Genomic DNA, 17,756 nt, shown 5'->3' on the forward strand with positions numbered 1-17,756 from the left:
AAATGCTTAACAATGCACGTCAGCGCAGCTTCAGCTCAGAGACGCTGGTCTAAGAGCACATTATGTCAGATTATCGCAGCATGAGCTGATCAAACACCTCCTGCGACGAAAACAAACACACACAAAAAAAAAACAATCTAATGCTCCATGTTTGCAACTTGACAGGCCTTTGGAATATTGTTTTTTTTCCAATCACTGGTTGACCAAAACATTAGTCCATTTTTAAATGATGTGTGAATATCATCCAAACGGGTGTAACAAACAACACTGAATAGGTCCAGTTTCCTTTTCATGAAAGCATCCTTCAGACATTAACAAGTCTAAACAACCCACCTCATAATTTCATCCACCTATCGCTCTGCATCAGTGACTCTGAAAGCAAAACTAAACTTGCTTGGTATTCTCCCAATCCCTAACAGTCAAACAAGATAGCAGGTCCTGTATTCTCCTGAACATCTCATGTTCTTTCCACCAAGGATGGCTGCACCTACAGTGGCTTAACCTTGACGCGCTCAGAAATACGCGTGAGTGAGTCAAACAGTGAGTCAAACCTAACAAATGAATCAGGTTAGGAAAGCATATTCAAATTAGCGGTGTCCCGATATACCTTTTTCATTTCTGATATGTGACTGATACTGACCAGGTACGATATTATCACTAAATCTGTTAAGCTTTTATGACCCATTTTGTACTGTAGTGTGTTACAAAAGGCTTGAACAAGTGACATTACGAAAACAGAACGATAGTTATAAGGTATAAAAACTGACCCTTGAAATATTAACCAGTTAAAGTAACAGAAGCAGTGTTTCTATGAGCCTGATAATATTAAGAGATTAAAGATGAACGGCTATATACTCTGGTATTACTTTTTAAACTGATACTGATATTGGATTGGGACGCCCCTAATTTAAATAAACCCTACCAGGTCAAGCAGCCATCTATTAAAAAAGATGCAACTAGTAACCTAAATAAAAACACTGCAGGAACACTCAGATCTTAGCTAGTTTAAATGCAACTAAAATGTATATTTAATCAGAAAACATCTTATTTTCTCCAACCAGAATGATCAAATTTGGGCTCATGACAGCAGGAAGCGCAGGTGTACCTAGTATTTATTAATGGAGGGTTTCAGCGAGCAAAAAGTGCCAGCAGAAATCTGGGACTGGAAACACCTACAGAGATTTAAAAAAAAAATCATGTATAAGATGGATGGAAAATGATTTCCTTTCCTTACTTTAAAAATAATGAGAAACAGAATAAATAAATTAAGAAAGCAGAAAAAAGCACCCAAAGCAGTACATGTTTATCTTAGCATATCACTCTGTCAGCTTATATTCGAATTTTCTAAGCTTATATAACGGATATGAATGGAATCTCTTATTATTGAAGTATTATAAATCAAGTAAAATTTCTCATTATGAAATCAGAAATGGTTGCTTTGTGTCGGGTGACAGACGATGATTGCTGCTACACATTACCTCAAGGAAAAAGAAATCATTCAGACCAGGCATGGGAGGTGATCCGTGGAGGAAAGGATCAATATTTCTGTCCACACACTGCTCTGTATGGCACATATAAATTCACACTGGTCTATTACACTCTTATAAACCCTTAAAAATTAGATTGACCCCCCCAAAAAAGAAAGCAGCTTGATATACAGTGCATGGGGAAGTATGCACACCCCATGAACTAATTTACATCTTAATATTAAAAACAGATTTAAGAAAAACAAACACTTCTTCAAGCTAAATGTCTAATTAGTGCAGCACTGCGAGTAGTTTTTGGATGAGCTGCTGCTGAAATAATGCACTACTGTGGCGCTGTTGCAAAAAATACTAAAAGAAGGACTCTGCTAATTAAAAAAAGAAATTAAAATAACATGATCAAACATTATCACCACCCAAGGCACCAAATACAGTCCTGCATGTACAAAGTTGTCTATAATAATGCAACCAAATGCCACATGTACCCCCCCAGTAAACAAGACAGCTGATAGTATATAATTTCTTTGCAAAACATGGGATGCAAACAACCAACTAGTAGCATCGTCTATCTTTTTATTATTCTGAATCATTCCACTGCACTTTTTGGTTCCATAAAATGTATAAACCAGACTATTGAGTGTCCGGAAAAGTAACCAGTGGTTAACCATTCTCCTTCTTACCTCCACATATATTAAGTTGTTGCTCAATGGTGGCTTAGAAAGAGAATGCTAAGAAACTTTTGAAACGAAAAGAAGTAGTGAGGATTTATTCAACAGCTTTAAAGGAAACGATCCTCCCGCCACAGATCAACTTGCCTTGCAGCAACAGAACTGTAGCAGATTTGCTGTTTACTGGAGCTTTGTTGTAAAATAACACCTGTTGGTATTGTGAGATTTCCCCTTACCTAACTCTGTGCAGGATCGAATGTCTAAAGACGGTTGGAGCTGCATTTTTTTATAACCATTATGCAAAACAAAATCATGAGAGCGTTAGGTGACATCCAGACATTTGTCTATAGTTGGATTGATCGGGGGGGGGGAAGAAAAAAAAAAAAAAAGAGGTGTTTGATCTGTAACATATGTGGACAACTTAGCCAGCATAAAAAAAGGATGAATATACTTTTATAAAGCCATGCATAAAGTTTTCATAGCTCTTGGATTATTTTACAGGAGTGAAAATCTCTGTCTATTACTATTTGATTTTAGGATACAGACACAAGGCAGTTCATAACTGGGAAACAGAAGGAAAAAAAATCATGTAAAATGTTAAACAACCAGCCAGGGGCGGAGCTAGAAGGGGGGCCAGGGGGGCCTTATCCAATCATTGGCCATCCCTACCATTTCTTCCCTCCTTTACAGACGGTGGCAGCAGTAATTCTCTCAAGTGGAATGTTCCAACTTATTTAACATTTACATTTTCTATATGTAAACAATTAGCTGACAACAAAAAAACTGCAGTTAAAGAGAAAATTATCTCTGCAAGTCATCTAGGAATCTTCACTGAAATCAGAGATAAATAACTACTTTAATAACAAGCAATCCATTTATTGTATGATTTATTACATGCAAATATGAATTTTATGCAGAATGATTATTAATAAAAGTAGGTAAGTAACGACAATAAATAAGATGTTCGCCCCACAATTATGTCCACAACACAGCATGGATGTTTAAATATATATATGTATATTAGTTAGCAAAGGCTGTAGGAGAATATAGTTTGTCTTTATTTGGAAAATATGGATGTTGTGATTGTTCATTTTCCTTTTGGAACAGTGTAGATTGACCCTGAGGTCCACTTTTGGTCACCCCTCAGTGTCCATTGGTTTTTGCCTGGCAACCCTTTTTAAAAAAATTCTGTGTACGCCTCTGCAAACAGCTCTGAACTGTTTGCCAATTAAAGCAAAAATGATTTTGATTATCTATTAAGCAAAGGGAAATTAATGCTGCAGGATTGACAGCTGTCAAATAACCCTGCCAGCTTTTCCAACTGTCCTTTAAAACAGACTTCCTCTGTAGTATTTCACCATGATGCATGTCATAACTGGCATACTGAAGCACTTAGTGTTAAAGGGTGGGACTAAGGGGAGGGGGTGAAGTTATGATTGCAGAAAGGCTGCAGCATGGGGTGCAGACCGCATCACTGTGAAGTAGCAGCAGCTTCACCGGCTGGTTGACGTGTTCTTCAGCTGAAATCAGAGCCAAACATTCCTGCAGCTGCTACAGACCCCCCCACCCCTTCACCTAGACTCAAACCAATAACATAACCAGCACCTCCGACAGAATGACGACGAAAAGATGTTATGTTGCCCTGCTAAAGATGAAAGGAGGTCTTAATATTCATTTGGTCGCAGAGCTAGCCTGTGTTAGCCAGCAGTGGTCACAACAAAATGTTTTTACTCTGCCCTTCCAATCAACACCAACGGTAGCTTTAAAGGCTACTTACCCCCCCGGTACCAAGTGAGCGGTGGAAACGGACAATTTCTCCCCCCAGTTGCGGAAAAGTAAAGTAGCGCCAAATCTGTGAGGCTACGGTCCCCAGCCAGCCTACTGGTGTTGCAGCGTTTTCATCTCACAGCTTCATTAAAAGCTGCATTGTTGGAGCGACGGCAGCACAAACATCAGCGACTGCACGCGGCAAGGCATTATGGGAAAACGAGGTTGAGCCTTGCGATTAAATGGTGTGGTGGAAAGGCGGGGAAACGGCTCCCCCTGGTGGGCATTCTGAAGGCTTGTAGCCAAAACTCAAAAAAAAAAAAAAAAAATAGCAATCTTTAAGATTGTAATCATTTAAGATTGTATTATAACTTGATTGTTTGTTTTTGTGACACTTTTTGAATTCAGTCAGACTAGATGAGTGAAATATGAATCAAAAGGTCTGAATTGATTTATTATTATTTTTTATTTATTTTTTTAATAAACCTAGTCCTAAGTGGAAATAAATGTCATCAAGTTGTTGGGGTAACTGGCAATGATTCTTTTCAGTCCCTGTGGAGTAAGTTTGGTCTACTCTTCTTTCCAGAGTTTCGGGGCATGTCATGAACTATAAACTAAATATAAATCCAGACTTTATATTGGCTAATCCAATCAGTGCAGTTGCTTTTATGCTTTGGATTATCAATCACAACAGGCTTCCTCCTGTATAATGCCAATGAATTTCCATGACAGAGTAAGCAGAATACATGGAATCAATTTACAGTGAGTTGTTGAAGGTAAAGTAGTCCCATATCACTACGCTGCCACCACCATGTTTGCTTAAAGATTATGAACGGATCCAGCAAGATGGACACTGTCCATCAATTTAAACTTTATTCTTATCGGTTCTAAATAGCATATCCGGGGGATCATTGACTTATATCTCAGGGGGTGGAAATATGTAATGGGAATTTCTTATATATTTTTGTTCTGCTGTGAGTATTTTTGGATCATATATATATATATATATATATATATATGTGTGTGTGTATTTATATATATAAAGCGAGAGAGAGAGTGAGAGATTGTAAAAAGTTGCTATAACTGCTAGATAAGTGGGTATAATGTTATAATAGCAGAGTAGTGTTCTCAAAGTAACGAAAAATTATATAATTAAATATATTAGCTGCGTTAATCTCCTTTAAAATCTTGGACATCATTAAAAAGGTCCGATATAAATATAAGGCTGACACCTATTGTGAATTGCATAAATGTAATTTGTTGCCATATTGCTATAAATTGTTGTCTGCTTCAGATGGGAATGGTTTCCTCCAGAGTAAACCTTGATGCCTTGATTACATCAAATAAAAATGATCTGATATTCTGAAGAATTGCTGCTTTTTTTATTGTGCCAGATCGGGGTTTTTGCCAATGCAGAGCTTGCTCAGGTTTGCCAGCAGGTGAGTCGTATGGACTGTCATTCACAGTGAATCATACACTGTAAGACGGGTGTCCAAAGTCAACCCTCAATGGTCAGTTTCCTGCATGTTTTATATTTTTTCCTGCTTTAAAACACCTGAATTAGATGATTACAGTTCAACAAAAGTCTGTTAATCAGCCATACATGAAGTGCAGGTGTGAAAAAGCATAGAGAAAATCTGTTCCTTAGGACTGTAGTTGTACAGAAATGCATTAGGGAGATGATCTTAAGGCAAGATCGTCTCCATCAGAAGTTCAGTATAGCAGGGATTCAGTTTTATTGTTTGTTTCATTCTTTATTTCAGTTTGTGATTTGTATTGCAAATTTCCTTCTTTTTTGAATATTTCAAAGTCTCCACCCTGGTGTCCTTCTTAAATTGCCATTGGAGAAGAGTGTTGTACTAAAAGGACAAGTCCCTGATCAATCCCAAAGCTAGTCTTGTAAAATAATGATGCACATATAGGGAAACTTGTTGAGTTGATTTAAAATGCATTGTTTTATTCATGTGCATTGTAAAACCCAAACATGCAAATGTAAACTAACATGATGATGCCCTCGCCAGAATTCAGATCAAGGCTCTTCTTGCTAAAAGGTAACTCAGTTAAGGGTGGACTGCAAGGTTTGAATGTTGGCATAGCTTAGAGGTAATTGCTAAGAAAATCCTTAAAAACATCTGACATGTTTTTCCTTGTTCTTCTATTTACCCTTTGATATATTGAATGGATGACGGTAAAAATTATGAACTAAAAATTTTCAATTACTTTGGATTTATTTTCAGTTTTTTTTCCTCCTGGCATAAAGAGAGAATAAACTGAAATGTATCAATGTTCCTTTGTGAGACCATTTATATGTTTGACCCAGTTTATGTTCTGCTAATATATTGTAAAGAATGAATCTCTGAAAAAATTAAGACAATACAGAATAAAATAGGATTTTTTTTGTTTACCATAAACGAAATTAATTAAATAACTGTGATAATATCAAATACAGGTTTGCATTTTATTGTAATATAGATGTTTTGTGGACGAGGGGAAAGCTTTTCACCCCTTCCAACAAGGTATTGTGTGGGGGTGCAGAGGGAGTATGGGGTGACTGGGTGGCTTTTAAGGGCTATTCAATCCTTATATACCGAAAGTGAGAGCTGTGTCCAGGCTGCTTCTCCACACTGATCCAGTTTGTTTGTTCACAGACAGGTGTAGTCATAGAGAGGGGGTTGACTGGTTTCGGAACCTTAGAATCTCATGTTTTGTTTGTTTTTCACTGATGATGTGCTCTATTAGCCCCTTCAGGGCCATGACATTTTGCATTCAGCTACATGTGAAGCAGCCAGATGAGGGTCAGTTCCTGTAAGTGTGAGGCCTCATTCTCTACCGGAAAAAGGTAGACTGCTCCCTCTGGGTTTGGGGTCAGTCTCTTTCTCAAGCCCAGAGCTTTAATTATTTTGGTGTCCTGTTCATGTGAGTGGTGAGATGGAACAGGAGATGAACAGACTGGAGCTTTGTCAGCAGCAATGTAACCACTTCTCTATTCTCAATAAAAGGAGTCTCTATCTGGAGTCCCAACCTCCTTGGTTGGGACTCCAGATAGAGCCACCTCTTAGCCTTGAGGCTTTCATGGAGGTTATGGCAGGTCCGGAACTCACTGGAGGGACTATGCAGTCATGCCTTAGAATGCATTTGGGTCTACACGAAGGAGCTCAACAGGGAGAGGGATGTCTGGGTTTCCTGTGTTACCCTTTGATAAGTAGAGGAGAGTGGAATTTCTATCACACTTTTTATGTGAGACGAAGCTAATTTCTACATGATTCAAAATAACCATAGTTTCTTGTGGTTAGAGCAGTGCGCTTGTGCTCTGAGAGGGTTGCAAGTACCCGGTTTGATCCCTACAGCCTGCACTCTGGATCCCTGAGCAAGACCCTGCTCCATTGCTGCTGCACAATGGCAGCTCACTGCTTCTCAAGGGAATGGGTTAATATGCAGAGAGTGAATTTCCCCATTGTGGGATTTACATCATTTTTTTATATTGATAATGATAAGGAACTATATATTAATATAATAAGAGTAATACAGAAATAAGAAAAAAATTATAGAAAATACGTTTATTAAAAATACAGTCATTTAATAAAAAAAATGAATTATGTCAAATATAGCACTATTATGGAAGAGGATTAGGGCCACTGAAAAAATGAAAAAAGTTAACTGATTTTTAAATTTTATTTCAGTTTATTATGGGTAAAAACTCAGCATTCTGAGATTAAAGTCCGAATTCTGAGAAAAAAAAGTTCGAATTCTGACTTTTTTCCCATATTAAACAGAAATAAAATTAAAAAATCAGTTAACTTTTTTATTTTTTTATTTTTAGTAGCCCTAATCGCCTTCCGCACAGTATTTACAAGATCGCATTAATACTTTTGGGATGGAGTTCTTCGAGCCTCCGTCCTGTTGGCGGCAGTAGTGAGTAGATCAAGGATCGAACAAACCTATCCAGCGGTAGTAGAAACAGTCGCAGTGTGGACAACATGGAGAAGAAACACATGTCTGCATTTGAGCTGTATAAAGCTCTGCAGCCAGATCTTCCCCCTCCGGCTAAGAAACCCTTTCAGCAGGTGAAGGTATGTTTACAGGCCGAGTTAATACCTGACTATAAAATACACGTATGTTTCATCTACATGTCCATGTGTCTTCATATCATATGCACTGTTACTTTTTGAATGTTTTCCTTAACCTTTTCTCTTTAAATAAGTGGGAAGCAAAGAAGAAAAAGAAAAAAGTAAATGGGTCTGCAGTTACTAATGTCAAAAAGTCAAAGACAAATAAGAAGAAAATACGAAATAAGCTTTTGAAGGCAGCAAATAAAGAGGAGGGAAAGCCAGCTGGACCAAATAAACCTGTAAGATCTGTTCGGGTTTAATCTGCTAATTTTAATTTAAGATATTATCGTTGAGTTTTTGTACGACTGAGTGTGTTTTTGTGAAAGCAGGAGGTGGAGGATGGGGATAAAGTAACAGGAGAGTCTCTGGATGCTTTGCTGGCTGAGCTGACCAGAGTCAACAACAGCAGAGAGAGAGACAGCTTGTTATTCCAATGGCTGATCAGGCCTGTTCCTGCCAAGGCCTTCTTCAGGTAAACTTAATGGTTGTCTCCTCCTACTGTGGGAAAGGGTTAAAAAAGAAAAATAAATCCCCAAAGATACTCATATCCACTGTCTCTCAAGTTGTTACCACTTATTCGCTGCATTTTATTGTGACTTTTTTTTATTATTTCTTAGACCTACATTAGTCTAAGAAAAAAATGGTGTGTAGATGTGATTTTTGTAACTGGCACATCTTTTTTCAAATAGTCGGCATGTAAGCCTAGAAAAAAAGGCAACCCCACAGCATAATGTTGCCACCACCTTTCAGATCATCAGATTCAGGTGATCTGTTTTCGGCACTTATTGGGTTTTTACATGCTTTTCAGTTAAGCTTAGATTTAATCCGGTCCAAATTAATCCATTTTCTGCTTTCATGCTTAATCACAAGTGGGGTCACGAGGGGTGCTGGTGCCTATCTACAGCTGTCTACGGGCGAGAGGAGGGGTACAACCTGGACAGGTCACCAGTCCATCGCTGGGCGACACAGACACAAACAGGACAAACAACCATTCACACACACACCTAAGGGGAATTTAGAGAAGCCAATAAACCTAACAGTCATGTTTTTGGACTGTGGGATGAAGCCGGAGCACCTGGAGAAAACCCACGCATGTTCAGGGAGAACATGCAAACTCCATGCAGAAAAACTTCGAAGTCATTTCTTCCATGTATTTGCATTATTAAGTAATGCAAAAAAAAAGTATTGGTGGGAGTGGCAGCCTAGTGGTTTAGAATCCTGAGGTTCTGGGTTTGAGCCTCACTCCCACAGACTGCCACCGTGAGTTTCTGAGCAAGGCTCCTAACCCCACATTACTCTTCGCATGCCCCACGATTGGAGCCCACTGCTCCCCAAGGGGATGGGTTAAATGCAGAGGTAAATTTCTTCCAATGTGAGCTCAATTAAGTTCAGTTATTATTATCAGTAAATACAGAGCTGTGCCTAAGTTGCCAATCATCATTCCATGCACCGTGTCAAAAAACCAAAAAAATCTGAAAATTAAACCAGAAATCCTGAACCTGAAAAGTAATTTAAAACATTTCTCTTCAGTTTTTAATCCTACTTTGCTGTATTTATTATTTTTCCATTTAAAAAAATATTTTTTTATATATTTTTGAAAAACTTTCTATCAGTTGTTACAGTTGTATTATTTGCTCATAGATGTTTTGTTTTTGTTTAAACTGAGACTTAAGGAACATTTTTTGTTAATGTGTTGTAACTATCATGTAAAAGGAGAAAAAAAAAGCTAATTTGCTCCACGAATCGGCCCAAAAATATCAGTAGCATATCTATATATATGTCTATATGCAATTAGTTAGACTAACTTTAAAATCATTGGTATTGGCTTTAAAAAACACTCGATCAGATGATCTCTATTACACACCCTACGTACTCACCAGTGGATTACTTAGGGCAGTTAAGCTCATTGAATTTTTTAAGGGGTTCACTTTAATGGGACCAGAATAAAACCTACAGAAAAATCAATATGTAGAGTGTTTATACTTTTCAAAGCACGTTAGAGGATCTTTCTTCTGTTCATCCAGATGATGTTTTACCGGATATAAACTGAAAAAGATTTAATTGATCATAATAAAGCATGCACTTTATTATGATAAATGTTCCACTCCTAAGCATTTTATTTTTTATTCTATGGCATAAACATTGTGAGAGGATTTGGTCAAGAGTTTAGATTTACCTGCAGCAGGAGTGTGTGTGTCATAAAGTGCTGTGATATGCAGTGACCGGCCTCTGCACGCTTGTCCTCATGTTCCTGCCCAGTGCTTGCATTTATGGAAAGCACAGTGCGTTCTGTTAGCTTTTTGTCATAGTCAGCATTTATATTTTCAGCTGTTTGTCCTACAGTTGCTCTTATTGGGATCATATCAGATGGACCAGCATTTGTTTCCCCCCCCACACACACACAATCAGTGGAGCCTTGAGGGCTTGTAATGTTGGTTATTTGCAAACTTGTGAAATGCCCTTTTATAAAATGCTTACTGTGGAAAATATATATTTTATGAATACAGAATGAATAACTTATAAAACTGTATTTTTTTCTTTGCTTGGACTCCAAATCTCAGAAATGATTTGTTTGTTTTGCTTACCTTTGTTTTTCTCTTTGTGAAGTGAAACATGGGAGAAGAAGCCTGTCTTTGTCCCACGCAAGAATCCAGATTACTATAAGGGACTGTTTTCTACAGCTGAGTTTGACCGTATATTGAGAGAGGTAATGTTGTCGTCCAGTTTCTATTGGTCACCAAAGATTGGTGATCAGTTGGTTAAATGTTAAAATATCTGATCTGTTTTAAGTTAAGTCATTTCCTAAAACTTGAATGTTTTGCTTTTTTCAGGTTTTAACAAGAAAACATTCTAAGAATTTACTTATTTGCACTTTAAAAAAACACTGAAGATATTCACTGATATGTGATTTCACACATATGTGGCAATGATCCCTAGGGCTTGTCACACAGTTGGAAAAATACTTAAGTTTAAGTCACCGAAAATCTAACCATCTTCGAGATTTGGATAGGAATCGAAGAAGAAAAACTTTTTTTTTTTTTATACATTTCATATGCCAGTATCAAAAAGTCTGTTTGTGTTTTTCCTCCATCGGGCTTTTGAGAACTTTCTGTCCTAAACTTTGATTATTCTAATTGATTACTGAATTGATCACCAACTAATAATCAAGAAGTTGTTAACTGAAGTAAACAGACTCTTAAAAATCTCATCTGTCTTAAGGATGACCCAAACACTGCAGTTAATAAGCCACATTATAGATAGGTGGATGGATGCTCAAAAAACATAGTTATAGAGTAAAATGGGCAAAAAACACATCAATTAAATAAATGCTAGCAGTAATTAAATTATGATGTGTAGAATAAATGTATGCATATATTTTGATTGGCTTATTTATTAATCTTTATAAAAATTACTTTATTACATATAATTTTCAGCTTTATTATTTAATTCCTTGTGTTTTACATGTATTTATTCCTGCATACATTTTTATCCTCTTGCTCCTCAATACTTTTATAGTCAACCTTTGTTGTAACTATTTACAGCAGTATGCTAATATGATATAAACCAGTAGTTGGTTTTAATTAGGTCAGAGTTAGATGGATAGATTGAAAGAAGTTATTATTTAAGATGAAAAACGTCCTTCTCTAAAAATGCATTCCATCCAGAAACCAATCAGAACCGTTTAAGCTTCACCTTGTTTCAATTCTGTAGAAAATCTGCTATTTAGCACATTTTGCCATCCAATTATTTATTAGTTGATTTAAAAGATGAACACATTTGTTAGATGATTTTTAGTTGGACATTTTTCCTAGAAAAGCTTGACATTTGTATGTATATGGATAATACATCTTGTAATCCCTCAGTGTATTCATAACTAATACGTCCCTTAAACGACCTGCAGCACCTAAGCTTAAATTGCTGTACTAAAACAAAGTGAATGCCTTTAGTTTAATATCTTGAATAGCCACTCAAATATGACAATAAAATATCAAAAACATAATCTGTAGATTTATTGCATCTCAATTTGTGATTTTTTTGTTCTGCAAACTGAATCTTTTTTTTTTTTTTTTCTTATAATTTTTTGAAGGAGAATGTTCAGTATGGCGTGAACCTGGATATCACCAGCTATGTTAACGGCAAGAGGGAAACACACAACCCACCAGGGAGAGCTCTGCCATTCACAGTGTGGGACTTTTATGAGGTAAGAAAGGAACACTGGTTTTTATACTTGTTTAGTTAAAGTGCAATTCATTTTATTGCAAATCTACTGGGATTTTGTAGCTGCATTCTCTAAGGAATGTATACAGGTGCTGGTCATAAAATTAGAATATCATGAAAAAGTAGATTGATTTCAGTAATTCCATTTAAAAAGTGAAACTTGTATATTATATTCATACATTACATACAAACTCATATATTTCAGATGTTTATTTTGTTTAATTTTGATGATTACAAATGACAACAAATGAAAATCTCAAATTCATCATATCAGAAAATTAGAATATTACTGAAGACCAATAAAAACAAAGGATTTATAGAAATGTTGGCCAACTGAAAAGTATGAACATGAAAAGTATGAGCATGTACAGCACTCAGTATTTAGTTGGGCCTCCTTTGGCCTGTATTACTGCAGCAATGCGGCGTGGCATGGAGTCGATCAGTCTGTGGCACTGCTCAGGTGTTATGATAGCCCAGGTTGCTCTAATAGTGGCTTTTAGCTCTTCTGAATTGTTGGGTCTGGTGTATTGCATCTTCTTCTTCACAATACCCCATAGATTTTCTATGGGGTTAAGGTCAGGAGAGTTTGCTGGCCAATTAAGAACAGGGATACCATGGTCCTTCAACCAGGTACTGGTAGCTTTGGCACTGTGTGCAGGTGCCAAGTCCTGTTGGAAAATGAAATCTGCATCTCCAAAAAGTTGGTCAGCTGCAGGAAGCATGAAGTGCTCTAAAACTTCCTGGTATGTGGCTGCGTTGACCCTGGACCTCAGAAAACACAATGGACCAACACCAGCAGATGACATGGCACCCCAAACCATCACTGACTGTGGAAACTTTACACTGGACTTCAAGCAACGTGGATGAAGTGCCTCTCTTCTTTTCCTCCAGACTCTGGGACCTTGATTTCCAAAGGAAATGCAAAATTTACTTTCATCAGAGAACATGACTTTGGACCACTCACCAGCAGTCCAGTCCTGTTTCTCTTTAGCCCAGGCAAGACGCTTCTGACGCTGTCTGTGGTTCAAGAGTGGCTTGACACAAGGAATGCGACAGCAGAAACCCATGTCTTTCATACGTCTGTGTGTGGTGGTTCTTGAAGCACTCACTCCAGCTGCAGTCCACTCTTTGTGAATCTCCCCCACATTTTTGAAGGGGTTTTGTTTCACAATCCTCTCCAGGGTGCGGTTATCTCTCTTGCTTGTACACTTTTTTCGACCACATCTTTTCCTTCCCTTCGCCCCTCTATTAATGTGCTTGGACACTGAGCTCTGTGAACAGCCAGCCTCTTTAGCGATGACCTTTTGTGTCTTGCCCTCCTTGTGCAAGGTGTCGATGGTCGTCTTTTGGACAACTGTCAAGTCAGCAGTCTTCCCCATGATTGTGTAGCCTATAGAACTAGACTGAAAGACCATTTAAAGGCTTTTGCAGGTGGTTTGAGTTAATTAGCTGATTAGAGTGTGGCACCAGGGGCCATCAATTTTGAACCTTTTCACAATATTCTAATTTTCTGATATGATGAATTTGAGATTTTCATTTGTTGTCATTTGTAATCATCAAAATTAAACAAAATAAACATCTGAAATATATGAGTTTGTATGTAATGTATGAATATAATATACAAGTTTCACTTTTTAAATGGAATTACTGAAATCAATCTACTTTTTCATGATATTCTAATTTTATGACCAGCACCTGTAGATTCCGAGTCTGGTTATGCTGGAGGTTTTTTCCCTGCTAAAAGGGAGTTTTTCCTCTCCACTGTCACTAAATGCATGCACAGACATCCCAAGTTCTAAAAGCTCATTTCAGGGCTCTCTCTTTGTTCTGCCTGCGCAATCATAGTAGTTCTAATCCACACATGGTGCACATATTATTGTATTATCTGCACGCTCTCACTTGCATTAAAAAAACACCACCTGGCATAGTCCAAAATCCAGGATAATTGATCCGACTCGCTGCCATCCATGAATAACTATCTATATCAGGGAGACTACTGGAACTTCCAGGAGACTTGGGATGTCTGCAAAGAGTCGATGCAGATAGAAAACTTTGAATCACTTTGACTGTATGATCTGGTGAACTGTAAAGTGCCTTGAGATGACATGTGTTGTGAATTGACGCTTTGTAAATAAACTGAATTGAATTATAGAATGAGACAAACTTGTCATTTTGTATACATCGTGTATACAAAACGAAATGACGTTGCTTACAGCTTCCAACTGTGAAATGAACATTACCATTTAAAGTGCAGCAGTGGTCATCATGTAAACAGTATAGGAGAAAAGGAAAACCGGTTTTAATAACTAATGGTGCAAAAGGGAAAGGTTCTGTGCAGTGCAAAATAAATATGGTGCAAAACGCAGTATAACACCGAGTTGTCTTATTTAATTTATTTAGGTCAAATTTATAGGTTACTTTCTGCAGTTTTGCTGTTAATTACTCATTTGTACACCTCTTTTCCCGTAGAGTGGCTGCTCTGTTCGCCTGCTGAATCCTCAGGCTTTCTGCTCCACTGTGTGGAATGTGCTGTCCATCCTCCAGGAGCAGTTTGGTAGCATGGCAGGTGCTAATGTGTAAGTTTATGGGAGAATGTTCAGTCACATCCATCTTCTTTCTTTTCTTTCTCAGTTTAAGTGCATGTTCCTTTAACCAGATATCTGACGCCGCCTGGAACCCAAGGCTTTGCTCCACATTATGACGACATTGAAGCTTTTGTGGTTCAGCTGGAAGGGAAGAAGCACTGGCGAGTGTACAATCCGAGGTAAAATTAAGGAAAGGTCAAAGCACAGACTTAATGAAAAGTCTGGTTTTTTTTTGTTTTTTTTATAAAATATATAATAAAAATTTATTTTTTCTACTTTATAATTTCGCACTACTATCTTAATAAATGTTTGAAATGTATATGAGGCAGCAGCCGTCGATATTTTGGGTTGTTGACTTAATTTCTGGTATAGATGTATCAATTGAAACAAAAATGTGATGGTTATAATTAATGCTTTTTATTTTTTAATTTTGGACTTCTTTAGGTCAGAAGAGGAAGTCCTGCCTGTGCTTTCAAGTCGTGAGTGTCAGCAAGTCTTTATATAAGTTTTGTTTTTTTCTATTGCTATTTTTATTAAAAGATAAGGTCATTTTGTACTATTAAATAAGTAGTTTAATTATCTGAAGTTAAACCTTTTAACTGAATAAATGCTAAACTAATTAGAAAATAAACTATTTGAAATAAAATTGCCCCTCAGCTTATTGTATAATTTTTGCAGGATGTTTGACATTGAAGCTGATGAAAATATATCAGATTGTTCTGTTTTCTCCCTTTCAGCAAACTTCGACCAGGCAGAGATCGGGAAGCCCATCTTGGACGTGGTGCTGGAAGCCGGTGATCTCCTCTACTTTCCTCGAGGATTCATCCATCAGGGCAACTGCTTACCTGATGCACACTCTCTACACATCACAATCTCTTCTTACCAGAAAAACAGCTGGGGGGACCTGCTGCAGAAGGTAAATGCATGGCTACGTTATGGTTTTGCGGGTAAAACCCCTTTAACTGAAAAAACTTTAAGCTATATAGAAGAAGAAAAAAATTTGGGGGAAAAAAACTGTCCTAATGCTTTATTTTTTATTGTGGATTAAGGTATTTTATTCCTATTAATGTTCTGTGTTCATGTTTAGGTCATTCCTGCAGCATTAGGGGTGGCGATGGAGGAAGATGTGGCGTTTAGACGAGGTTTACCTTTGGACTACCTGACCTACATGGGAGTGCAAAATTCAGACAAGGTTCTTATTATGGATATTTTTATGTAAACATATTTCAGTTTTTTGTTTTGTTTTTTTCATATAGGACTGCTCCGCTCACTGACCTTGTTTCCCAACTATTAACCTTCTGAATGTTCACTATCAACAATAAGTGTTGTAAACCAGTTGTACCTACATTTCAACTAGCTAACCATTTTTGCTGAAGTTTAAAACGTTTTATTCCTTTAACTTCAAGCAAAAGAGCAGACGCTTGGCATGCAACCACCACCATGTTGGAAAGCTTTTAAATTTTTGAAAAACATTCCACTTGAGAAACTGCAGATTTATTTTAAAGTTGTCTAATGCACTTCTTATCTAAACATAAAATTAAAAAAAATTAAAAAATGAATGTGTATACAGTCATGTGTTTATATTATATGTATTTATTACTGTTTTTCAAGGCTGCACTTTAAAAAATGAAATTGTCTAGAGCTGTTTTAAACTAAATTTCTTTTTGTATACATTTGTGTATAAAAAATGACAAAATAAATCTAAGTCTAATTAAGCTTCTGGAAGCTCAACTATATTACAAATCTATACATAAAAGCATGTCTGTAAACTCTGCCAGTTGTTCCTAAATGACTGGTAATGTGGCTGCATATCACCTGATCTGAAATCCACCTTAATATATTTTTTCTTTCCTCTTCAAATAATTGCAATCACATGCTGTAAAATCATTCCACCATTTTAAAAGGTTCAAATAAATATAAACCCTAAATCAGGGACATGTTCACAATAAGTTAATACTAACTATCCATCCAAACTTCAAAATCTAATGAGGGAAATGGTTTTGTGCAGGAGGATCCACGGAGGGCAAAATTCTTGTCCCGGATTGAAAGTTTGATGAAAAAACTGCCAAATTATGCCCCAGTGGATGCTGCCGTCGACCAGAAGGCCAAAGAAGTCCTCCATGATTGTTTGCCTCCTGTCCTGACTCCAAGTATGTGATGTAGATTCTGAAAGTGTCCATGGATAGAGCTAAACACTTTGAAGTTATGATTGATCTCATTGCTCTTAGATGAGCTGGCAACCAGTGTGCAAGGAGCAGCAACCAGATGGGCAGACGGTACAGTGAAGGATGTGGGTGTCCTGATTACTACCAAGACCCAAATAAAAATTCTCCGTTCAATGTGTGCAAGGTAAAACTGAAAAAAAACTAGAACATTTTCTTTTCCCGTGTTTGTTTGGCTAGATGGTTTAATCTGATCGGTTTGTGGCAGACTATGCAGTGACGGAGATGCCGTGCACATTTGCTACACCACAGATAACTCCAGAGTTTACCACAAAGAGGAGCTCCAGAGCTTTGAAATACAAACAGAGGTAATTTCTTTTTTTCTTATTTGAAACTTTCTTTTGCATTTTTCTTATGTAATTGACCTTACTTCTTTTTTTTATACATTTCTCTCAGCACACAGATGCCGTAGAGTTTCTGATTCACTCCTACCCCAAATTTGTGACCGTGGAAAGTTTGCCGTGTGATTCTGTTCAAGACAAGGTAGGTTTATACGTTCGAAACTTGGTAACTATTTTTACTGGCAGTGATCTATTGTTGTGGAATTAATTATCAATGTTTTCTGCCCTCCACTCCCAGATTGCTTTGGCAGAACTCCTTTTTGAGAAGGGGATCATCCACACTGCTGAACCTCTTAAATCACCACCAACTGTTCATTCACACTGACCACATAAAAATAAATGTTTGTTCTGAACAAGATCTC

At 37.2% G+C, this 17,756-nt stretch overlaps 1 protein-coding gene across 2 annotated transcripts; it reads left to right on the forward strand.

Annotated features, from left to right (window-relative positions):
* The first annotated feature begins 7,845 nt into the window (after nucleotides 1-7,845).
* On the forward strand, nucleotides 7,846-17,752 carry riox1 (ribosomal oxygenase 1). Of its 2 annotated transcripts, none has more exons than XM_038267608.1 (15): nucleotides 7,846-7,991; nucleotides 8,123-8,267; nucleotides 8,355-8,500; nucleotides 10,636-10,735; nucleotides 12,116-12,229; nucleotides 14,716-14,822; nucleotides 14,903-15,010; nucleotides 15,276-15,310; nucleotides 15,569-15,747; nucleotides 15,919-16,023; nucleotides 16,840-16,981; nucleotides 17,060-17,180; nucleotides 17,262-17,361; nucleotides 17,450-17,536; nucleotides 17,633-17,752. In XM_038267608.1, the coding sequence occupies exons 1-15, from the start codon at nucleotides 7,897-7,899 to the stop codon at nucleotides 17,717-17,719; spliced, it is 1,671 nt and encodes a 556-aa protein (XP_038123536.1). In that variant the 5' UTR covers nucleotides 7,846-7,896; the 3' UTR covers nucleotides 17,720-17,752. The 2 variants fall into 2 exon arrangements, with proteins under 2 accessions (XP_038123536.1, XP_038123537.1); XM_038267609.1 differs by having other exon boundaries at nucleotides 8,358-8,500.
* The last annotated feature ends 4 nt before the right edge of the window (nucleotides 17,753-17,756 follow it).

This window comes from Cyprinodon tularosa, unplaced genomic scaffold, assembly GCF_016077235.1.
Source record: "Cyprinodon tularosa strain WSP-4 unplaced genomic scaffold, ASM1607723v1 ctg68, whole genome shotgun sequence".
Lineage (NCBI taxonomy): Eukaryota > Metazoa > Chordata > Actinopteri > Cyprinodontiformes > Cyprinodontidae > Cyprinodon > Cyprinodon tularosa.

Excerpts from the sequence above, each read along its gene's own strand:
- riox1 (XM_038267608.1), top strand. The coding sequence starts at position 7,897 with ATGGAGAAGAAACACATGTCTGCATTTGAGCTGTATAAAGCTCTGCAG. Across the intron at positions 14,823-14,902 it reads AGCATGGCAGGTGCTAATGT|ATATCTGACGCCGCCTGGAA; the intron begins GTAAGTTTATGG and ends TCCTTTAACCAG. Across the intron at positions 16,982-17,059 it reads GCCTCCTGTCCTGACTCCAA|ATGAGCTGGCAACCAGTGTG; the intron begins GTATGTGATGTA and ends CATTGCTCTTAG.